The following is a 24937-nucleotide window of genomic DNA, read 5'->3' on the forward strand; positions in this document are numbered from 1 at the left end:
GAAATGCAACTGCAAATTCCTGAGAGCAATGTCACATGGGCAGTGTGATTGACTTGCCCGCTTCTCCCCTATACTCATGTTTATGATGCTCATTTCATAAGCTCCATCATCCCTATGCTTGAATTGCTTCTCTTTTCCATAGGAAATAGTTAATTCATGTTTAGGAGTGAAGTTTATAGCCTCCATCTCCTTAAACCAACCTGTTACGGTTAATGCACCTTAGTTGACTGACCTTAAACATCTTAAACAAGACCAGGTCAGGCCAGAATCTAGCAGAACATCAGTCTACACCAGTCTGGTGATCCAGATTCACTGCTACACAAGAAACTCTTACAGCCAAGTGCCATTTTTTCTCTGTTTAAGAGCGTACCACAACCAAAATAAGATGTTATAGATCAGAACAAAGTTGGAAGCTTTGCACAGACTTTGCAAAGACAACACAACCAAACTTTTGCCAATATCCTTAGTCTTTCACTTGGGCCAGCAAGTGTTCGTATTGTTTAGGTACAGTTTGCAAGACATCATTGCAAACATCATTGGTTTTTGCAACAAAAGCTTAGAAAGGAAGTAGAAAACATAGCCTTAATCTGATTATCTTTAAAGCCAGTGTTGTCTCTTAGCTTCATTATCCCTCTTCTACTAACAAAGGGACAAAGAATATTCTGTTTACCCAAGAGATTTTGGGTAGTAAATAAAAAAATAATAATAAAATAAAATAAAATAAAATAAAATAAAATAAAATAAAATAAAATAAAATAAAATAAAACAAAACAAAACAAAACAAAACAAAATAAAATAAATCCAACTTGCTAAAATTAAAGATTTTTTTCCTTAGAATTAGTATTTCTTTTCCATTTGTCCCCAGTTCTTACCATTACTCTCTTCTATGTCACTTACTGGGGACAATCAGGGTCAGTCTGAAGTCAGATCAGTTTTCTCAGAGCTTGATTCAGTCAGGTCTTAAAAACTCCAAGGATGCAGACTGGGCCATGTGAGTAATCTGTTCCAATGTTTGACCAACTTCAGAGAGAAAAGGTTTTTCGTTATATCAAGACTGAACCTTTCTTGTTTCAATTTACCTCTCATCTTCCTACCACACTGCTGTGAACAATGCAGCTCCGTCTTCCTGATGACCTCCTCACAGGTACTGAGGGGCTGCTGTTAGGATGCCCTGAAGCCATCTCTTCAGGCTGAACAAGCCCAACTCCCTCAATGTCTCCTTCCAGGACGAGTGCTTTGGTGTCCTTCCACTGAACTCTCTTCACTTGATCAATGTTTTCCTTGCAATCAGGAGCCCCAAAACTAGATGTAGGACTTAAATAAGACCTAACAAGTGCTGAGTAACAGGAAAAACCAGCTGGATCTCCTCGCTCTGCTCCTGTCCATACAACCAAGGACACTGTTGTGTCCTAGCTGCCAGGGCATGCACCAGGACCCTTAGATCTTTTTCAGCAGAGCTCCTCCCCAGTCCATCTATCCCCAGCCTGTGCCACTGAAAGAGATTACTCTTCTGCAGGTGCAGGACTTTGCATCTGTCCGTATTAAATTTATTAAGGTTGGCCAGCTCTGCCTGTCTTGGTCTCTTCAATTTGTAACCCTTTAGTCAGGATCAAATTAAGTCAGATTTTAACTCCTCTTTGGAGTCAGTGGGCTCAGGAAGGCAGCAGAGAATCAGAAACACACTGCAATTCATGGCAAGGAAGAAGATTCTGGACTCAGAAAACTGCCAATACAAATTTGACAGGAGTGTCTCCCAAAAGAAAGCTTGTTTTCTCTGCAGCTTCTCATGCTTAGAGTCATAGAGATACTGAACCTTAAATTTTTGGGTAGTATTGATCCCTAGTGCACCACTGTATCATCTTAACTGGAGCAAAGTGCTTCCAACACTGAATTATTTTAACTCTCCATTAAGTAAAACAACAAGAACAAAGTTGTGTTTCACAGCTGAGCAGTGTGCTTTGCTTTTTAACATATGCACATCTTCTACAACTGACTAAGCAGGATGTGACCAGAAAGCAGATAAGCAGGGAACTGATATCAAAGTAAATGTTGAGCTTCCTGTTGTGCCGTGCATTAGGTAGTGACAGGCAATTGTGGAGTGTAACCGAGAGCTGCCTAAAGGAAAGCTGTCAGCAGAGATGACATAGTTATTGTAGTGAATCTCTATTTGGAAAGTGCCAGCTTAGTTAAGCCAGTCTTGGAGCTGCCCCGAAGCCCTGCAGCACCAGAAAGCTGATTCTGCTCCAGAAGCATTAGCTCTTCTCTTCACATGGATGGAGTAGGTGAAGGTCTACAGCAACCCTCCAAGCAGGCAGAGAGGAAGCTGCCTTTAATTTTCTTTGCCCATTCTCTCTTGTAGTCCTACCCTAAAACCAAAATAATGCTTCCAAAAAGAAACCTTGCTTATAATCTTTGAAATGCCTCTCTAATATTTTTAATACCTTAGTACAGGGCCAGCAGTGTGACTGTTTCATCTCCAGACAGTATGCTAGAAGTGTGGAAGCAGAGGAGAGGAGTGGACAAGGCAAAAAGGAATGGCAGGAGTGCACAGCCTACTGATATTACCACCCAGAAAGTAGTGCCAAGTTAGTGAACATAGTATGGAGTTTCCAAGAAGCCCTTTTGTTCTGTGGAAAATGGCTTTGCTGAGAAGTCACTGGAGTTCTTTGTTACTCAGGTATATACCAAATAAATTAAGGAAGGAATGTGGTCTAATACACACTTTAAACCATCCTGCTGCAAAATTATAGCAGCGCACGCGTGATTTAAATGTCTTTTTATTCAGAGCAGCAGTGAGAGGGTGTGTTAACGTAGTATTTTGTCTTATCACCAAGTGCCCAGGCAGCCTTCTTGGACCCTCCAGTTGGGCTCCTCTGTTGGGGAATAGGATTTTACAATTTGCCCCAGCAACGTGGCTGAGGGGGTCAGATATTTACCCAAATCTCTACTACAAGTCTGTACTGCATGGAGTCTGTACTACAGATGAACACAGGTCCTTGGTTTTTGTGCTGAGAATACCTAGGAGCCCTGTCAAGGACACTCCTTGGTCTTAAGCATAGGGAGTAAGTAGGAATGATAAAAATGTACCCATGCCTGCAAGTTACAGCCTTCTAAGAGAAGCCAGCAAATGGGAAGCAGCAGAATCAACCCTGTTGTGCAACAAACATAGTGAATGCTTTATCCAAGGAAGCACAAGAAGTTTGAGGCAGAACTGGAAAAGAAATCAGCAGCACCCAGTAGCTCAGCGTGCATGCTCTCATGCAGCCCATGCTACTTTGTGTAACCTGTACTGTAACACTGCATAAGTCTCTGCTGTCTAGCTCCTTTTTCAGACCAGGTGGGTTTGCAGAAAAGTGCACATCCTTTGCATATTAGGTCAGGATTGCCCAACATCAGGCAATTCTGTGAGCTCAAGATTTGATGGAGGGGATTACACTGAAATTTCAGTGTTTGCATAGTTTGGCATCAGTTCTGCACACAGGACAAAAGCAGACCTCTCACCTACAGATCACAGGTCTGTACCACAACATATGGCCAACAGGAAAGGCAGCATCCACCCCCCATCATGTTACCTCTCTGTAGGATCTATGTCCATGCATGTCCACCTGCATATCAGGTCTGCGTCTACCATCTCAATCAGTGGAGGCACTTCCAGAGGGCAATTCAGCTCATCCTGAGAAAGAAATCTAAAGGTAGAGCATTGAGGTTAGAGTTATCTTAACCTCGAAGACAATCCAAAAGAATAGCTTTGACTAGAATAGGTCAAACTAACTATGAGACTGCCAAAGATGGAGAAATTAATCCCATCCACAGTGTGCACAGCAAAGCCAAAGAAATATTTCCACATCATTGCCTTTCCTAGATGCTGAACCTGGTTTTCCAGCTGATGTAAATCCAGATGGTGTAAATCATTATGACTCTGTGGATTTAAGCTAGCCAACAGAATGTCCAAAAGTTTATATGCTAATACTGGTTGTTTTTCTAGGTTGGCAGTTTTTAGGAACTGTGTTGAAATGCTGTTTAAATAAAAAGGGAAACAGCTCATTGCTCATTTAGATTTCTTGAGGGGAAAAAAAAAATCAGATATAGAAGGTGCTGTAACCTGTTACATGCAGAAATTAAAATGTTGATGAGAATAGATGAAAATCTATTTCCAGCCTTAAAAAATGTCCATGAAAGCAACAGTGGTAGTTAAATACAAATATATATATACTGTGTACAGCATCCACTCCAAATCAAAATATGTTTCCTATATCAAAGAGAGATCTGTTAAAGAATATATTAACCAAAGGCCAAGTCTTTTTTTTCATAATGAGTCTTGCAGCAAAAATTTCATCAATTAAAGGGAGGAAGCATGGGAAGATCAAATGGCGGGAATTGGGAGGGATTTGGGGTGTTAGGAAGAAGGGCTGCGGCATGCCCTCCTCCATTTCTCAGCTTCTTAATAACATTATTTATATTATTTGGGGATGTCTGGCTATTTATTAAAGTGAAGTTGAGTACTTTGGAAGAAAAAAGAGGGAAGTAGTTGTGAGACTGACACAGAAAATTGGGAACAGAGGAAACAGTGAAGAAGGATCTTCAGTCTCTAATAGTTAAATATACATTTTTAAGCTTCTCAGCTTTCACAGTTGAAGATGCTACAGTGTTCTGTAAAGTTTCTCTATGTGTCCTGGTTGGAGAAGACAACAGGTGGCCAGCACACAGCGTATCTGCAAGAAACTGCATATTTTTCTATGGGTCACAGGACAACTCCTTACTCTTACAAGTCTAAACTGACTTCTTTTTCCAATACTGTTATATTATTTTCACGTATTAATAGAATTTAAGGGTCACAGGGGAATATGATGAACATCTTGCCTGAGCTCTCACAATGGCCAAAGGATTCAGCCTCGCAACTCCTTCATTAGGGCAAATAGTATCTGATTGAGCAACAGTCAGAGACTTTGAGAAAGCTGTTGGCTTATTCCAATGACTGATATTAGAGAGGAAAAAGTTCGTTCAAGCAGACAAAACACTATCCATCATGTTCTGATGTTTATCCAGGGCTTAAAATTATGAGGGAGTGATAGGTGCAGCAGATAATGAGCAGCTCTATTCTTCTCAGACTATTGTATATTCAGCCAGTATTCATCAGGCTGGAGTCCATTCTGCTGCATCTCTACCCCTAGCTTCCATATCAGGTAATTCAGTTAATGCTGCCCTGGAAACATACTGATTCTCTGACATATATAGTTTTTAAGGAGACAGGTATAAAATTTCCAACATAAAGAGAAAAATAATATACCAAATGTTGTGGGTTCAAGGTGTGCCATATGGAGTGACTCCAAAAGCCTAAGTCATTTGCACTTCTTTTGTGTGTGTTTTCCGCCAAATGCTGGTGCACCAGTAACACAAAGATGGTGATTCCTAGCAGCACTACATGTCCACACATCAAGCTGTGTGGACATACCTGGAGACAGATGTCTACTGTTTATTAAGCACAACTATGAAGTGATTCAATTCAGAACAGTAACGTTCTGGTGTTGAGGATGGAGGGAGTTGTGAAATGTTTTATTTTAATTTATATGGTGGCAGGGGACCCTGGTAAAAACAATTTATAAATGCTGTAGGTATCCAATGTATTTTTGTCATCTGGTCAACTAAAAGCCATAAATACAGAATAACACTGTTCAGACAGTGCGTTATACTTCCTTTGCCATTACTCCGGGCAGTTGTGGAGCCCAAGAGCTTTGCTGACATGAGAAAGATATCCAAGTTCCCCCAAAGTAGTGCAGTCATCTACTGTTACCACAAGGCATGTGATTTTTCTTTTTTTTCCCCTTTCTTTCCATATACATTACAACTTTTTAGTTGAAAGAAACTAGGAAAGAACAAAAGACAGAGAAAGCATAGTTCCTGTCTTTAGATGAATTTCAAAATATTCTGGGAGTTCATGAGGTAAAAACTTTCAGCTGTCTTAAGTCTCCACATGTGTCTTGTAAGACTTTCAAAGTCTTGAAGACTTCGTTTCATCTCCCTGTAAGTTTCTGGGGGACAAGGAATACCATTGCTTCATCTATTGATTTTATGCAGCATTTTGTGACAGATTTTCATCTCTCTCTAAATCTTGGTCTTCTTATGGCTCCCTTCATGATGATGTTTTAGCTCATCACTGTCTTCATCTTCATTTCATATGCGCAGGATGCAGTCAAAGAGGAGAAGGTAACTGGTGTGGAATCTCTCAGGATACCTCATTCAGCAAGGTGCTGGATCCATCGCTTACAAGTGCCCTAATGAAAAGAGCTCCTTTCATTTCTGCTCAGCCCATGTTCAATAAGATAATGGAAACCACACAATTTGTTCAGTTTCTTTTTCCTCAAAGAAATAATAAGCCAAACAGGAAAAAACATTGTCCCAGTGGATCTGTGAGATAGATAGCTGCTAAGCAGAAGAAATAGCCGCAACAACAAAACTCTGATTTCTGAGGTTCTTCAGTTCTCCAACGAGTATTTTACATTGATTATGTGCCAAGTCATTATTTAGGGAAGCTAAATAATCTGCATTGCAACTTCAAATGGGAGAATCACTGAGGCACCTGCTCTGTGTTTGTCTGATGGAATAGAGAAACTTGAAAAGAATAAAAGAAAAAGAAGAGATGTTGGCCCCAGATATTGGCCATCCCCAAAGCATGTGTTTGAGCAATGAGACCATGATAAGAGCCTCTGCGATGCGCCCTGTGGGCTGAGCAAGAGGGAAGGTTTTAATCAGATTTTTCTGCCTTCTCCAACAGATGTGTTGACAATCCATGAGCGTATGGCTCTCATTCACAGGAGTTATTTGCCCCCAAGAGCTTTAATGTAATTTTCAGGCAAACAATTTGCTAGCCCCCATTTCTCTCATTTCTTAAATATATGTGTTTCCTCAAGAGAAAATGGTAATAATCCTCTGAAACAGACATGGATGGGATTCAGCCTAGTCATAACCAATCAGATCCTTCAGATTTGAGGTTTATGTACTTCATTTAAATGATCTGCTAATGAACTTGAACAGAAACACAGAGCCATGTTGGTCACAGGGAATTCACTGACATTCATTCCCTTTGATTTTTTTTCTTTCTTCTCTGCTGGTGTTCACATTATCTGACAAAAGTGGTGTTTTTTTTACTTCTTTCTTGGATTACCTTTTTTTTTTTTTTTTTTTTTTAACCAAAGACATTATTGGCTTATTGCCTTGCAGAGAGAGATTGAATAATCAAAGCTTCTTCTATCTGCAACATTTAAAATAACTCAAGTTAACATTGCAGATGTGGTGAAAGTGGGGACAAGGAATCTTTCAGAGTCCGGAAATCTCTCCTCACCCACACCAAGAGAGTCCTTTGGACTTTGAGGCACAGTAAGAGGAAAGACTTGTCTTTGGTGGGTCTTGAGGTTGTAAAGGTGGGTGGCTTTGTAGATTAGGCCTTTGAGGTTTAACTACTGAGTTTTAAAAATTAGCTTTCTACTTTCCTTACTGGATGATGAACACTGTAGTGACTTCACTTTCTTGAGGGCATGCTGGGCAATCTGGTGTGTTCAACAGCCCAAAAGAACATCAAGATAAAAGTGGTCTTAGCCATTTCACAGCTACATAATGGGTAGGAACAAAAAAACATGGTGTAGACATGACGTGCCTCCAGTAAATGATCAACAGAACACTGATTTCAAATGTTAACTTTTCAGTAGATAAAGCCATTTTTAAAGGGAAAAGAAAGAAAGTATTTATGATTGATACACTAAAGTAAGGCTCTGGATACAAGCTAAATACCTAACTGTTTCCACAGCTTTTATGAGTATGATTCACATGGTATAACTTTACCAAACTGTAGGTTAAATTTTTAATCCACACTGGTTATTCAAAGCTCCTCTGTGGGTGAAACACACAATTCTTGTTCCAACCTATCCTAAATGCTAGGCATTTCTGAGGTGCCTTATTACTTTTCTGTGACAAGAGAAAAGTATCTTTCTCTTCCTAAGCATACAGTTTTAGATGGATTAATCTCACCCACCATCAGCAGTCCCTCAGCATCATAGCAGCAAAGACCTGTCATCCACCTGAGCTTCAGTACCCCTCTGGCACAGCTTTTGAAAGTGCATACAATACCATTTGTGCGGTCATATGCATGGCTAGTTGCGTACGTAGACCAGCCTAAAAGCCTACAATAAGTTGGGTAGTAGTTACATTTTGTATTTGGCATGGAATTCTTCTTTTTGTAAACTTCAGGCCTCTAAATAGTGTTCATATGGTGCCCTATAGCCATAATAAGAGGGTAGTATCTTACAGAATAATTCAGATTTCACTTAAGAGGCCTACAGCGAAAAGCGTGTTGTATGGCATCAAAACTATTATGAATAATACTATATTTTCAAAGATGGTTATTAAAAGGTGGCAATATCTCAGCCAGCTAGCTGATCACTCTGGAATGCTAGACTGATTGACAAACTTTTGATAAAGTGATTGTTCTCAATCTTGCTGTTTCTGCATTATGTTTGCAAATAGCATAGTGCTAAATTCTGTCATCCAGTCTTTTCTGTGCAAGACTCATCACTTTCCATGAATTTTCCATACTAGTAATATTTTTTTGAGCAAGGTTGGTCTATTGGTCTGATATTTTTTTCTTTCTTTCTTGCAAGTAACCCTGTTGTTGCTCTCAAAATTATTGTAAGTGGTTTTGTGATCAACTAAAATAACTAAAATATGGCCTTAATTTTGGCTTCTTTTTTTTTTTTTTCATTTTAGTGGCTGCATCAACTGCTAATTCCACAGCTGGTGCGGCCATGAATTCTTTGACTTCTCTGGGTACTCTCCAAGGACTGGCAGGAGCCACTGTTGGACTGAATAATATTAATGCACTAGCAGGTACCGTAAACAGTGAGTATTTATTGCTGTGGTGGACAGCCTTTCCCAATAATCATTTCACAAAAACTACCAATTGTAAAATGATGATACAATTATTTTTAATCTATATGCAAAATAAGGGGGTCAAGTTGATCTAGTTCCATTCATGGTACATATGCAGTTCTGGAGTCTTTAATAAAGTTTCACATAGTTTGCTCTGCAAAGTGAAGTCTTTTGGGTCCCTGCAAAAAGACTCCTATTCTTGCAGGGCAAATGGAAGGTAAAAGAAATGTCAGCAGGGTGTCTGGTTACCTATGTTATAAGAGAGGCTCCTTTTTCATTTTGGGAGTCTGAAAACAGGTATATCATCTCAACACACAAAACCTCATTCAGAAATGTCGTGGTAAGAGAGGCATGTTTGCCGTAGACATAGTTCTATTAAAATGTCTGTAGGAATTATCAAATTGACTTAAGAGCAGCATACTTGCTTTTAAAATGAAGGCAAATTTTTGGCCTTTAATTTGGAAGTATAAGAGAATGGTGCGGTCAGTCAGCTGTAATACCAGAGCATGGGCATCTATCCTAATACATCTTAAACCCTGACATCCCCTAAGTAGATGGCAATAGCTGATGGAACATTCTTCCTCATTCTCAGCCTTGGTCAAGATTTTCCTGAAGAAGAATTTATTTTGTTTCTGTTATGATGACTTCACCTTTGCCTGAAATGGAAGAGATTGGTCCAGCTGCATTTTTCCCCTCCCTTCTTTTAGCTGCTGTTGTTCCTTGCATTTCCTTCAGCAATGCAAGGAATCTACTTAGTCATTACCAGTCCATGACCCATCATAATGTACCCCCCAGGAATGGATGTCCTCCTCAGTACCACTTGCTCACTCTGATGCTCTGCATGATGTCCTTTTTGTCACTGTTACTTGGCTGCTCACCCAATCTTTTTGTTCTGTGATCTCTGGTTGTCATTGTTGGGAGTTGGGAAGGAAGGGGGCTGATGGCTGTCCATGTAGCAATGATGAGTGGTTGCATGGGGCCTTGTGTAAAACAGGTCTTGCTTCTGGCAAGGACATGCATATTTCACACAAGCAAACAACCTCACAGTAAATATGGCTTAAGAACAATTTAAGAAAAGTAAGCACATTAGGCCCTAAAAAGGCCAATGTTTCTTATCTGTTTCTAACTCATTACAGCATGCCACTGAAAATGGCATGCATGAAAAGCTAACTTATCTACTCTCATGAGCTCTCTTAGTAAGAGGGCTACACTGCCGTAAGTAAGAAAACATTAAATGTCCTTCCCCTGATAAACAGTCATTACCCTTTACATGGTTTATAAGAGGTCACAATATCAAGTGCGGCATACAGCATCCCACTGCTTCCCTCCCACAAGTACAAAGAACCCAGGCACACTGGAGCACTCCAAGATAACATTCCCTTCATCAACATCAAGAATGAATCACCTATGAGCTCTTAACTTAGTGTGGGAATCCTTCTTTTGCGTTCCTTTTAACATTTATTGCTAGGCTGCAAACACAGTTTACATTTCCTCAAGAAGTATTTTCAGGTGTTGTTTGTACAAACTTACCTGCATGTGCCATTTGAAGTATTAATGATGTATTCACAACCTGGTACCAAATTCAAGCTTGTTATAAGCCACCTTTACTTCCATGGACTTGTACTAACAATGGCTTCAGTTCCAAATCTTCTTCATGGATGTTTTTATGGGTGCAGAGTGTGTATGTGCCTAGAATATCTCTATGTATATAGCACACATACTTAAAAATATATGTGGATATGTCTATGTATATGCGAAAGTATGTACATATATGAGAGAGGTCTAAAGAGTAGAAACTGCTTCCTCGTATGCTGCATTGTGGCACCTGTTCCTCTCCGAAGGAGGACCCTGATTATCAACTTCAGTTGTTTGTGATGCTAATGATAGCAAATCATTGTTCCAGTGCAAACAACCTCCCCTGTCTATTTTAATGATGAGCCAGTGCTTTTCCTAGTGACTATTTCTGATCCAGTTGTTCACACTCAGACCACTCCAGGAGCCTGCCTTCGGTAAACCTCAAGTTCAATGAGTTTGATGTTTCACAGTATGCTGTGGTCACAAACACTCCCGTAAAAGCATTCAAACATTGTTTTGTCATGAAAGTTCCTGGAGTAATTGTGCAGAAAGGCTGGAATTGAGTGACATGCTTCCAGCTGGGGAATTAACAAGAATGATCCAAAGTACCAGCCATGCTGAGCATCACCCCAAAATGTATCAGGAGGTGACACTGGGCTTAGGCATTGATTTACGCAAGGGTTTTGGAGGAGGTATTCTGTTGAAATCATATCCAAGTATGTGAGATTCACAGGGAGAATGTCCTGCAGGCTGAGCTCACTAGGAGACTTAGTCTGCTTTCTGGATCCTGGCTGTGTCTGGGAAAAATAAACTGGGTTCTGGAAACTAATAGCATTCTCATTGTAGAGAGAAGCATTGTAGAAACATGTCTGGAGACCTTATACTGTAAAGTGAAATCTGGTAAGTCAACTGTCTCCAAGGGTTTGGCAGCAGTTGTACATACTGGGATTCAGCCAGTCACCTTTATTTGTACTTGAAGCATCTAAGACCGTAAATGACAAAACATTGGTCTGTCTCCATTGGGGCAAGTAAACTTAAATGAAGTAACTTACAAAAAGAATTATGAATAATGAGGAAAAAATAATAAAGAGAGTAGAAGAGTTTCTTTGTAATTAAGAAGGAAAACCATTAAATTAGGATACTGGACAGCTATGACACAGTAGTTGTATGTGAAACCAGGGCAGTCACTTAGCCTTTCTACCCCCATATTTACATCTGTAAAATGGAGATGAAACTGTTCATGACAGATTTGAGGGTGCATGGAAGGCACTTTCAGAGACCTTTGGACTTGCCAAGCATTGTCTCTTCTGTATTATGTAACTCGGAAAAGCAGAAGGCCACAGATGAGAAACTCCAAACAATTATTTCACAAAAGTGAGTAAGAGATCAAAGTTCAATATCAGACTGAGGTGCATTGGTTGAAAAAATACAAAGATGTGTAACTGAAGCTGGATCTTGCATATTTCATAAAAATAAAATAAGATTAAAAAAAAGGAGAAGAGAAGAAATGCTGACACCTTTCTGCAGATCTGTTTTGCTCAGGAGGGAGGCATATTTAGACACATACTCTGTGGTAGCCATAGCAGTGCCCTTCCCGGAGGCAGTGAGGTGAGCTGAGGCTATCTGTTGGCTGATCTGAAATCATTTAGTGGGAAGGGGCTATTGATTCTAGGCGAAAGAAGGGGGAGGATGCTGCCCACAGCAACACAAAGCATGTTTATCTAATAGGCTGATGACTCACAAAAGATAACGTGTTATCCTAATACTTCCTCTATTATCAGGTTATTTCAACACTATAATAAAGGGAGAGATACAAGTTGTTTTATCAAGAGCCTTTACTTCAGTCAATGCTGTGCGTACACGTGCAAGCGATGACACAAACCTCAGTACAGAAACATCAGAGTAGGTTAAGGTCACGCTCAGCACCAAATTACTGCTTTATACCATCAGTTTGAATTTCCATTTTCAAAATGTCCTGTCCTTTAGCTGTAAGATGCTTCACAAACTATATTGGCTTGCAGGTTTTGTTTTACATCTGGAACCATTAGACAAGAAATAGCTGGCTCTGCTCTGACAGAGGTTTTTGTTCGAAGACATGGCAGCAAGTATCTCCTATCAGGATACAGCAAAGTTCTGAAGTGGGGTGGAGGGGAAAGAGAAATCTTCAAAGTGCAAGACGTTTTATTAAGCAAAGGCTAAGAATATCACATTTCTGTCAAGTGTTTAGTCACACAAATTATAGTAATATCAAAAGGTATAATTTATGCAGTACAATTCTCTTAATTGGCACAGAGTCTGGTGGAGCCAGAAAGGTGCCACTTGAGCAATTGTCCTGATTATCAGAGACTCACAGGAATACACTTTCTGAATCTACATAAGAGATGGAAGAAAACTAGTAGGTCAGTATCTTTATCCTCCTCTGTCAATGCAGGATAATTCCCTCCAGTATCCTTTCTACCACTAAATTACTCATGTGATAAGGTTTATGCTACTTTCCTTGAAGAAGACTGTTTCCCAGACTAATAGATTTCATTGTTAATTCACTATAAAGTGTCCTCTGCTTGATTTCCTCACTTTTCTTCAATTCAACGTAACCCATTTATTATTGGTCTGAAATTGAGCTATCTCTTTCTTTTCGATATTCCTAGTTTTTGGGGACCACATACAACTCTACCAGTCACTTTTTCACCCATCCTTTTGCCAACAGAAACTCTGCACAGTCAATGTGTAAGAAATGGTCGCAGGTGGTTCCAGATGCCCCCTTTTTCTGGTGACTGCTTTCCTGTACCTTGAGGGGGCTGATTAAGCCCAATTAAGTTGTTTGTGAGCTGTTCACCTAAAAAATATGAGCACAGGATATCTGGTTGGGCATGAAATGTGGCCTCTCTGTCCTGCTGAGCACTTACTCTCCTTCTGACATTAGTCAGAGGTGTGGGCGATGAGGTCTCTGATTCCTGCTCCCCATGACTACCAAGGTAACTGTAATGGGAAATTTAACTTTTTCTGGAATTTCTGGGAAAAAAAAAAAAAAAAAAAAAAAAGAGTTAACATCGTTCATTTTTATATGTGGCTCACTTAGGAGCCATAAGGATGCATAGAAGTAATGGAGAGAAGCTGTATGTAGTCCAGGAGTTTGTCAAAATTCTTTTGCAGACTGCACTATTTGCATGGGTAAGGGATGCCATTTTATGCACAGCTAGCAAGCCTGTCTGAAACTTCTTCCTTGGTGGTCATCCCAGTCAAATTAATCTGTTATTTATCAGGATGTAGAATTGCTTTAAAGAAAAAAAAAAAATAAAGCGACTCTGCTTCCAGTGAGGAGTAAAGGAACACATTGCTAGAACCAAATGCTCTTGTTTCTTCATGAAAGATGCCTGGTTTGGATGAAGCACTTGCAGTCACTCCAGATGTGCTGCTGTTCGTCCATCTGTCCTCACAGGAGTAGCTGGAGGAGGAGGATGGAAGCACACAGCTTCACAGTTCATCTTCCTACCGCAAACCCAAGGGACAAAACCCATCAATGTATGGAGTGTTATTCCAAAAAGCTGTTAATCGGGGTTCTCTGCTGACCCCACACAAGCAAAACATCTCTGATACCATGTGGTCATGTCCTGCTGATAAAGACCTGGCCAGAGAGAGTGGGTTTTCTCACAGAATGCTCTTTCCCAAGTGGCCAGATTGCAAGGATGGAGGTTGGGGCGTCCTGCTCTCCCAGCCTTGGATGTCCCCAGCAGAAGCACAGGTGTTGAGGACAGTGGGCAGAGGGGGTTTGGGGAGCACCGAGCTGTAGTACTTGCCAGTAGCAGGCTGCATGCGAGTCCGTTTGACTGTGCAACCGTTGTGCTGAAGTGATCCTGACGCCAGAGTCGTGTTTCTTTGTTTTCAGTCCCATTTGGTGACGCGCCGAGCTGCATGCACTGCCGTCGTTGTCAGTGTCAATATAATACCAACAACTTTCGGAAAGCACTAATGAACAAGTGCAATTTCTTTTCTCTATTGTTGGGTTTTTTGTAAAGTTGCTCAAATGCTCTCAGGTATGGCGGCCCTGAACGGAGGACTCGGCGCAACAGGCTTGACGAACGGTACGGCCGGCACGATGGACGCACTCACCCAGGCCTACTCAGGAATCCAGCAGTACGCTGCGGCCGCGCTGCCCACCTTGTACAGCCAGAGCTTGTTGCAGCAGCAAAGCGCCGCGGGCAGCCAGAAGGAAGGTAAGCACTCGCCCTTCTCAGGATAAGCGACACTTGGCGAGAGCCATGTCTTGGGTGTGTTTCTTCACAGAGGCTCAGCGAAGGACATCGAGTAGCCTCATCTTTGATGTTTACTTTTTCTCCTGATTGGTGGTTTATCATTTTTTCAACCTCTACTGTAAATCACTTTTTTTTACCATCTCTCCTTCCAGCCATACCTTCCTGACCGTTCTTTGTGGTATAAAAGCACCGCTGTGCAAAAAAGCACCAGTAATAAAAAGCATCCCATTATGGGTGACCATCTTTCACACACTTTAATGGTTTCCATTTTCCATGATGATGGAGTTAATTTGATTAGGTTTAAGTTTTTGAGTCAATGACAAGACCTGGCTTTGCATTGAGTGATTCTTTGCTCAATTCTGGGTTTTGTAGGGGAACAACAAAGGGTTTGCCCCTCTCCCTGCACCAGTAGAGCAAAACAAACCTCGGGAAGTTGCTGCTAAGAAAAAAGGAATGCTACTAAATATTTAGTAAAATGAAGTTACCCTTTTTCCCCTCTCCCATTCCCTTGTACACTTCCCAGGCATTTTGGGGTTTCATTTCTGTTTTTACTGCTTTCCCTTCTCTCATCCTAAATTCCAGCTAATTCTAGGAGGACAGGAGAATATTGCATGCTTTCTAAGATTGTATCTATGTTGTCACTACTACTCTTGCCAGGGATAAGCTTTGGAAATAAACCTAGTGTAATATCCTCAAGAGAAAGATTTTTACCCTCTTTTAATATAGTATCATGCACTGCTATGGGATGTGGTGTTTCCTATGAAGACAAATTTGGCATTCCCATAGCTGGCTATTATACAGGGACGCTGTAGAGTTAAAATGTTTATTTTCTCTAAATTTGTTACATCGTTTACTGCTAAAAGCTCAGATTATATTAAACGAAATGATTTTTTTTCAATCAGCTTTTTTTTGGGGGGGGAATTTTTTGTGTTCTCTGCTTTTGTCTTTCATCTCACTCACTCAGTCAGTGACAACAGACTGACACCAAAACCAAATTGTTTATCTGGTGTCATTGTGCATATTCAGTTTGATTTTTTTTAACTATTTTTTTTCAGTTCATATCAAGTGAAAACTTATTTTTTTATTTTATGAATTGGCAGTGTCTTTTTTAAAACACAGCCTTTTATATGTCTTGTTTCTGTTAGTAACAGGTTACGTTAAGGTGAATAAGTTCTATCTTTAAATACTGATGACTATTTTTTGTTTCTTAACATGATTTCTGATGGCATGGTGAAGAGTCTGCAGTGGTTGACGATAACCAAGTACCAAAGAAAAATACTATATCAATATTAAATCCTGAAGCTTAGTGAACTGCCTCATGCATATGCTGTAAACTATTGTTAAGTAAGTTTTGCTTACTATTTTAAGAAATTTTGTTTTCTGGAAAGGATAGTTTATTGGCAGAAAGAAGAAATAAGTTCCAGGTGATGATTTTTTTTCTTTTTTTTTTTTTTTTCTCAAAAAATGTTTCTTTGAAAAACATTTTTTTCCAAGCCTTTTATCCCCTGTGCTGTGCAAACATTGCAGCCCTTTCCTTCAGGCTGAGAGAGGGCAGCCAGGCTGGTTACAAGAGAGGTGAGGCTTTGTGACTCTTGCAGAAGGTGTCCATAAATCTGGTATGCTTTCCTCTCCAATCCAGAAAACCACAGACATCACATGTGAGATACACGTAGGTTCCTTTATACAGGGGAATACTCAAGCATGTTACTTGAGATGTGTTTTTACCAGAAATTTTTGTTCTCTTTGTGTACTGATTGTGCTCCTGGTGTCTGTGTGGGAAGGCCACACGTCTGGTTCCATCATAGATCATATTCTTTTAGACATTCATGGCTTACTTCCGGTATGCTACTGCAAGGGAAAAATTGAGCTGGGATTAAAAAAAAAAAAAAAAAAATATTGAAAAAATTATTGCTGGGGGGGTGTGTTTAAGCAAATAGCACTATAATGTGTATCTCAAATTTAGGCTCTAAGAAAAATATTCAAAGTAGCTCCAAGTTTGCCCCTTTCTTTTCAAACTCAAATTGATGTAAAGCCGCTTTAATTTCAACCCAAAAATTTTATTTTGAACTTTCAAAAAGTAGTTATTTTACAAAGTTTCTCTGGGAGATAGAGCTTTCTCTGGGGAATTCATATTTAAAAAGAGTATGCTTTCTGAAATGAGTCCACACAATTTTTTTTTCTTAGTATCTTTCTCTCTCTGATTCTGCTGATTTCCAAGTCAAAAAGTTTGCTTTGTCTTACCCTTTTTATTCCCATCCCCACCAAGCTCCTGCCCTTTTATCTGTGATGCTCAAATCTGAGCTCAGCTCACTGCATTTCTCTAAGTTCCTGCAACTAAAATTAAGCCAGCAAACCCATGCAGGTGTTTGAGGCAGCAGGGGGCTCTTTGGGCAGATCTTGGGGTGTTGTGAGAGAGTAATACATTGTGTACCTGTTTTCCTAACCTTAATTATCCTGAAAGACACTTGTGTAAATTGAAGAAAGAGGCTGCAGTTTAACTTCTTTTGTAGAAGAGGTATCAAGTGAACACTTTGCAAGATAGGATACTCTAAAGAGCTGCATTTCAGCTCTGTTCCTTTGATGATCCACTTACTGTGCTTCCTTCAAAGTTGGAAAGTGAAATGCTTTCTGACCATCACCTTCAGTAAGTATTATGGGAAAATAGATTAAACGTAGCTCTTGTAGTAGCTGTTTTCAGACTTGTTTTGTTTTGTTTTCCTAAAGGTCCAGAAGGGGCAAACCTCTTTATTTACCACCTCCCCCAGGAGTTTGGAGACCAGGACATTCTGCAGATGTTCATGCCTTTTGGAAATGTTATCTCTGCTAAAGTCTTCATTGACAAACAGACCAATCTGAGCAAGTGCTTTGGTATGTCAAATTTAATAAATCAAATAGTAAAAACCACATGCACCACTCTGAAAAGGGGTCAGGAAAGAAAATTAACAGCAGTGTGAGAAATGTCATACTGGAATTTCATTCCCAAAATAATGGACTCTTAATCCTCAAATGAGAGGAAAGATGCACAGGCAAACTAGTTCTAACTAAAAATTGGCTGTGAAAAAACAATAATAATCTTCCAGTCTGACATCTCGCATGAATGTGTCAAGTACATGAAACTAATTACACCCTATGTGGGGGAATGTCATTTAGTATACTATTAAGCTGCCTTATTATGGATACCTAATTATTCTCTATTGTATAGCTGAGCCACTTAAAAATGCTCTATGTTTAACCCATTACTTCTACATTACAGGAATTTCTTTCTTCTGAATTAAGTACAAGATTGTGCAATTAGTGTTTGAATGGTGTGTACATGTAGTTCAGAACGTTTTACAGACAGTTGATGTCTAGATATGCAGCTAGAGCTGCAGCAGGCAAGCTCCAATACATTATGAAAGGTAGCATCTCCCCTTACCTTAGGGTGGGGATGAGGGGAGTGTCAATGTCAAGTTTTCCAGGGAATGCTTTAGGCTGTCAGAAAACTAGATGGCAGCAGAGGAGAAGATGATATGTTGGTATAAAACAATTTCTAGGGTTGGTCAGATAGGCTGATGTCCTTTGAATGACATAGGTGCACCAGTTCAGTGCCTCAACAGAGAGGAAAACAGAAGGTGACTGAGTGGCAACCTGTTAGATCGTTGGTCTAATGATTGTGGTTTTAATGCAAGACATGAGAAGGGTCTTGGAGGACAGAATCTCTTAAAGAAAAGTTTTGTAAGGTTTGACCTAAAATACCGGGGCTTCCAGCGAAATGACAACTCTTTCCCAGAGTAAAGGAAAGCAGCTGTATGTATGACAAATTAGTAACCAGTCAAGACAATCCCTTTAGTTTCCAAAACTCCTTTGTACTGACAAATGTTGCTCTTTGCACAGCACCATCACTTAATTTTCAAGTGTCCCCATTAACCATAATACATGTTTCTTAGCTTGCATATCATTACTTTTTTTTTTTTTTTTTTTTTTAATCTAGGTTTTGTTAAAATGTGTCTGTCTCAGTGTTTGTCTACATGAGGTCCATTCAGGAACAGCTACTGGGCTTTAACCCGTTTTAAAAGAGATGAATTTATCTAAACAGACAGTACCCAACCAAGAGCAGCATCTATCAGGCTACTCAGAACTACCTACTGCACAGGAATTCAAGCCATACCACAATCTGAGTCTATTGCACCTGACAAGCCCATAGTACACCTGGAAATTTAATTCATTTTGCAGATAGCATGTGATATTCTTTCTGCATTTTTCTTTATTTTTTAGGTCCTGTTTAAGCTTTACAAAAAAATTGCTCATATTTAGACTAATACAGTACAGCATGTTTCTGCAATGTGTTAAAACAGTCCCTGAGGCTGTAGCAAATTTGAAAACTGGAATTGAAAAGGACTCCCTATTGATCTGGAGCCAGTTCAGTTAGTGTGTTGGGGTGACAAAATCACTGTTGAGGTCTCCAGGAACCTTGATGAAATGTCAAATCAAGCTGTGTTAATCGAAATGCAGCAATTGTGATCACTACTGAAAAAAATGTAGATTAGTTTGGGCAGGCAGCTCAATTCATCAACTCGCTTCCCACACTTGTTTTTTGTGGGTTTCCTTTTACTGTTCGATTACCTACCTACACATTTCTCTGGGTTTACGGGACACAAATACCTAGATTAGAATGATGAACTGAGGTTATCTTGTTTGAGGGGAAACAGAAGGGTCAACACCCAATGGATGGAAGAGTCCTCTGTCTTTTTGGCATTAGTCAGGTTTCAGTAACATTGCAATTTCTCATTCTTCCTCCCCAGGTATTCTGCCAGCAGTTGAGAGAGTTCTGCTTTAAAAACAAAAAGTACTGCAGTGGCAGAGGAAGTTGAGATTTTCTGATTCAGTAGGTGTGAACAGCACCTGTGTGATTCTGTTAATCACAGGCAAAGCCAAGATTAATCCTGCTAGTTTAACATCCCTGCATGCATCACCTCAGCTTTTATTGGCAAGAATCATCTATTTGTTGTTTCAGCCCCAAACTTGTGTTTCAAAAAACTTTCTTTTTTTTTCTCTGTATTCCCACCAAAAGCTGAGACAGTAGTACATCTGAATTACCCATTTCTCACTGGTACCGCTAATGCTCATTGCTCATGGTGCAATCTGGGTTTGTTTCTCTTTTTTTGTTGGATTGGGTTGGTTTGGGCTTTTTTGGAAGTCAAATTGCGGATGAAAAGAGATTGAACACTAGAAAGGTGAAAAGAGTGTCCAACACTGTCCGCTGGCTGAATTTGGATGGGAAGATTTGTTCCAATCTCAGAGTAGTGATACACAGTGATGAGCTTTTATGTAACACTGCTTCTCAAAATGAAAAATTACTTTTATTTGCAGAAAATGAGCTTTGGTGTTATTTGCTTTCTTGTCCATCTCAGTTGAATGCTCAAGAGATTAAATGGTAATGAGGATGACAGGACAGTCCATCTACCCCTGGAAATACTTTTTCATGAGCTCTCATGAGCTCTAGTTGATTCCACAGACAAAGGGTTTCACTCTTTAAGCTTCTCTCTTGCCTTTCATAAAACTTACAATAACAGAAATGAGAGAGTAAAGTAAGGCAGGAGAGGGGGGACCCAGTGACATCCCAGCGTAAATGCAGTCTGCCTCATAACAAATTTGCTACTCAAATGATGAAAAATATTTATCCTGGTTACAGAGGTACCAAGAGATTTAAAACAAAAATCAGAATCATCATGACAGGGGCTTTGCAAATTGATAAGAAACATCATCCCATCCCCAAGTAACCTGCAGTTTAAATTTCAGACCAAAAAAAATGATGAATGGATGCAATCAGAAACAAATAAAGGGAGAGAATGTCATATTCCTTCACAAGCTTTGTAAGTGAAGGTTCTTGATAAGGGATAAGATGAAAGTGCAACAGGCTAATGTAGATAGAGCATTCTGTGCATAGAGACAAATTGTGAAGCAGGATAACAATTGAATGATAAAGGCTGATTCCACTGATGCAGCACAGAGGATGTATGTTTGAATTTGTGGCTGAGTCAAGGAAACTATTAAAGAGACATAGAATGAAGTGACTTATTACATCCCCTGAAAGGTAAGCATAGCCTAAGCTAATTGTTCTTCTGTCAGCACGGGAGAGTCTGAGTTGGTGACAAGAGAGGTGGGTGGAAAAGCCACCTCAGGGCGCGCTTGCTTCTCTTCATTCACCATTCACAGATGCCACCTGATGACTAGTTTAGATCAGTTGCTTAACTTTCAGGTCACCATGACTAGCTAAGATAAAAAGGAACTAAGATGATGAGAGGTTCATAGCAGAAAACTATTCAGAATGCACTCAAGAGAACAACGTGAAGGTCAGGAAGGCCATAGAAGAAACTGCTGAATTGTCGAGGTAGGTAGGAGTAGCTTATGGAGGTTATGGAGTATCTGCCCGGAAGGTGCTACAGCTGCCTTCTAACTCATGGTAGGTTGCTTTTTCTTTCTGTCCCTGAGGAAATCTTACAGCTCAAGGCTGAGATCTGTGAGCTGATGGAAGTAGACAGAGGAGTGCAGTGCTAAGGCAGTGATTGGAGTCGTGTGAACAGATAAGATCTCCTACAGGAAGACAGGGGAAGGAAAGGAAGAGGGTGATGAAGTTCCTCAGGATATGGTAATAATATTCAGAGGAAATGATCAAGTGAAGAAAGTGAGGAAGTGACAAGTTACTAAAATCAAGGAAGATATGGAGGAATATTTATTATCCCTTAAGGAGGTAATGAATAATCAACCACAGAAGAGCATGAATCAAGCATATTGGCTTTGGCCGGGAGAAGGTCTACAGAGATTTAAGTGAGAGGCTTTTTGAGTGGAAAGGAGCAGAAGTGAGCCTGAATTGTCAGAGAAGAGTCTTAAGTAAATAGTTTGGTGAAGTCGATTTAAGGTGAACCGTAGGGAAGGTCTGTGAAGGAGGGAGGGCAGACAGGGACCAAATGACTTGTTAAGAGGCTTTTTTCTTTACAATGGGCAAAGTGTATCATTCTGACACTGAAGAAGGAAGAGGGCAACAGTGCGAGGTAAGCAAGAGCCATAAAAGAGCAGGTTAAAATGACAGCAAAAAGAGGTTGTGAATCAGAAAAGGATGCAGGCACTAAGCACAAATGAAGAAAGCTGGTGGAAGACAGGAGCTGAGCAGCTTCCGTGTTAGTACTGAAAACAAAGTGTGGGGGAGCCATGCTTTAACAGGGTGAAGGGATATGTGTTAAGTCAAATTCAAGTGGAAAGGAGAGGGAGCATTTCAAAGCCGATGCATAATAGCAGGCTGGAATGCAGTGGTAATTAGCCAGAGCAGAGGCAGAGCAGCAGTTAGGCGAGCTTTGCAATTACAAGTGGGAGGCCCAGATATGAAAATGAATTTTGAGCTTCCAGAATCAGGGAGATTTGAGTCCATTATGAACAGAGCTTTTTTTGTCTCAGGGGGAAAAGAAAGCTGAGCCAGGCCAGCCATTCTGAATTACCCGAGCAAGCATTATCCCCCTAGTTAGTGCTCGCAGCTGAGGAGCAGAAGATCTGGAGTTCTCATCAAGCCCTGCCATTGTCTTTATGATGTTGCTTAATTTCGATCCTTGCATACCCCTTTTGGGACCAAGAGGCTGAATTAATTAACATTTAATGTACCTTGAGATCTTGAACTGGAAGGAGCTGTAAAAATACAAAATATTAATATTGCAACTGTCCCAGTCTGGGCCCAAGGAGATGACTGAATAATACCACCCAGGCCAGTGTACGTGAACTCACATTCAGATGCTCAAATTCATACAGGCATCCAAGTTTGGGTTTTGTTTCTGTAACCAGGTCTTCTGTTTCATCTTCACATGTACAGACTGGCCTCATAGTACTTCCTAATAGGCTGGGAGATGTGTAGATATTACAGTGAAAAGTGTTACAGTAATAAATATCTACAGTCTCTAAGGTAGGTAGATAAAAAACAGATTGGGAAACTGCATTGCACCAAAACTGGCCAACTGCATCCCAGCTAGGAAAGAAATATTATGAAGGTAAAAGGGAAGGCGACGGGAAAGGGCGAGGAAATGGGCTATGGAGTGTGATCAAAGAAATAATTGAAAGAGAGGTAAATGTGTCAAATAAATAGTAATAATAAAATCCTAACAAAAAGCCTTCTGGAATTTGTTCTAACCTACAGTTCGCTTTCTCTCCCGCCTCCGTTCTGTGTCTCGTAGGTTTTGTTAGCTATGACAATCCAGTCTCTGCACAAGCTGCTATCCAGGCTATGAACGGCTTTCAGATTGGCATGAAACGCTTGAAGGTTCAGCTGAAACGCTCCAAAAATGACAGCAAACCTTACTGATCTTAACCCCAGATGCTTACTGCTCTTATTTTAGCTTTCTTAGGGTAAGTCCCATGAGCAAACCTGTCCTCTGCAGGGGGGTTAAGAGAGAACATATAGCCAACCTTCACCAAGAGACAGTTATTTTTACAGTTACCACTTCCATTTCCCCACTTGTCCTTACTACACTTGGCTCCCATTTCCTTGCCAAGTAATTACTGAGTTGTGTTACTGTATTTTGTTTTGCAGCATAATTTATCTCCTTTTTAACAAATAAACGTCTTGAAATTCAAAGCAACACACACACACACAAAAAAAAAATGTGCAATTTAACTCTGTGAACCCTGGTGCCATTAGCACACAATAAAAGTTGTTTTCTATGGTTGGATCCTATTTTACCAGGGTGGCACCAGCAGTTTATAGGTTAAAGAAAATGGCCTCATGCCAGTTGAAGCACTTATTTTGCAACAAGAAAATTGAAACAAGTCTTTCCACTACATCAGCTTGTTTTTTGAGAAGATTTGATTTTTTTTTCAGTTCAAAACAATGTGTTGTTATATATTAGTCTGATTTTACACTGGTCGTCTTTATATTTCACTTTTTTTTAAGTTCTTGTTTTTTTGGAAAGGATTAATGTAAAAAAGATTTAGAGATCTGTTTCTAAAGCTACAGGGTTTAAAATAAAAAAAAATAAAATAAAATGAGTGACAATACTTGATGTTTCTTGAGAGATAAATTTAATAATAATAAAAAAGAAAGCCACAGGCCTGTAAATTTTATTTGTAAAAAGCATTTCTATTTTTATACAAAATTTTTACTGCCTCAGAAATAATGGAAGTTATTTATTGCCTATTGTTAACTTATTGGATACCTAAAGAGCAGCTCTCTATGCTAGCTAGATCCTTTGAAGTAGTCTCTAGAGTAATTGTGCCAAGAATGGGCGCTTTTTCACTGTTGAACCCTACACCCTTTACAGTTCATGCTTTTATCCTCTTGTTTGTATTTGTCTGGTTATTTTGTTCGTAGTTTCCATTACCTAGTTTAAAGTTCAGTTGTCTGACCTTTTTTCCCTCCCCGTACCTTTATGTTACATTTGTAGAAACTGGTTCTTTCCTCTCTTTTCTCCCCAAAGACGAATCCATTCTCTCTGACTCTTTTCAGATGGATTCTTTTGGGGTTCCATTGTGCTGTTGTTGACAAGTATTGTAAGTTAATGCAAATTATGTGAACAGCTCATAGACTCTACTGACAAAAGATTTGCATTAGTTTTCTCCTGCACCCATAAAAGTGATTTTGTTTGTGCTGCATAGATTCTATGTAACTTTTTTCCTCTTCCTTGTTTTTTCCCTAGACATCTCCATGCCCGTTAGCCCATCGTTTGCCTAGCATGTCCCTGTGGCGTCTCAAAAAAAAAAAAAGTTTCATCGTCCCGTCATTGTTTCTGATGTCTTTCTGACCTCACATCATATTTGGTTCTCCTACTGACCTTTGATCTAGTTTGACCTTTGAAATTTGCATGTGACCTCATCTAGCTATGAATTCTGGGAAGTCAATGTGAAAAAACATTGCTGCATTCATGCAAGACTGAAATTTATTATTAGATAAATTAATGATAGGATTTAAAAACAACCTGTGGCAAAATGTTTTTTCTTTCTTTCCTTTTTTGTTTTTCTTTTTTCCTTTGTTCTATTTTTTTTTTTCATTTCGTAAAAAAAAAAATAAAAAAAAAAACAGACTTGAAAGTATTATACAGGGATTGGCATTCTGCCTGGTCACTGGTGACAATAGCAATATGTGTCCAGAGGCACAGAATGTTGGTTTCTAACAGACTACTTCCAAAACAGTTTGAGAAATAAAACTGTCTGATTTTAAGTCTCTAGAGGTCTGT

General features: G+C 39.7%; 1 protein-coding gene across 8 annotated transcripts in view; it reads left to right on the forward strand.

The window, feature by feature from the left end:
• CELF2 (CUGBP Elav-like family member 2) overlaps window positions 1-24715 on the forward strand; it is a 366000-nt gene extending 341285 nt beyond the window's left edge. For 5 of the 8 annotated variants that reach the window (XM_032207709.1, XM_032207705.1, XM_032207713.1 and 2 more), the window contains 4 exons: window positions 8758-8889; window positions 14529-14708; window positions 17472-17615; window positions 22943-23754. In XM_032207709.1, the coding sequence (XP_032063600.1) occupies window positions 8758-8889; window positions 14529-14708; window positions 17472-17615; window positions 22943-23070 (584 nt within the window). In that variant the 3' untranslated portion in view covers window positions 23071-23754. Of the gene's footprint in view, window positions 1-8757; window positions 8890-14528; window positions 14709-17471; window positions 17616-22942; window positions 23755-24400 lie in introns of those variants that run through there. The other 3 variants (XM_032207707.1, XM_032207710.1, XM_032207706.1) reach the window with 2 other exon arrangements.
• The last annotated feature ends 222 nt before the right edge of the window (window positions 24716-24937 follow it).

Source organism: Aythya fuligula, chromosome 1 (genome assembly GCF_009819795.1).
Source record: "Aythya fuligula isolate bAytFul2 chromosome 1, bAytFul2.pri, whole genome shotgun sequence".
In the NCBI taxonomy this organism is placed as follows: Eukaryota; Metazoa; Chordata; class Aves; order Anseriformes; family Anatidae; genus Aythya; species Aythya fuligula.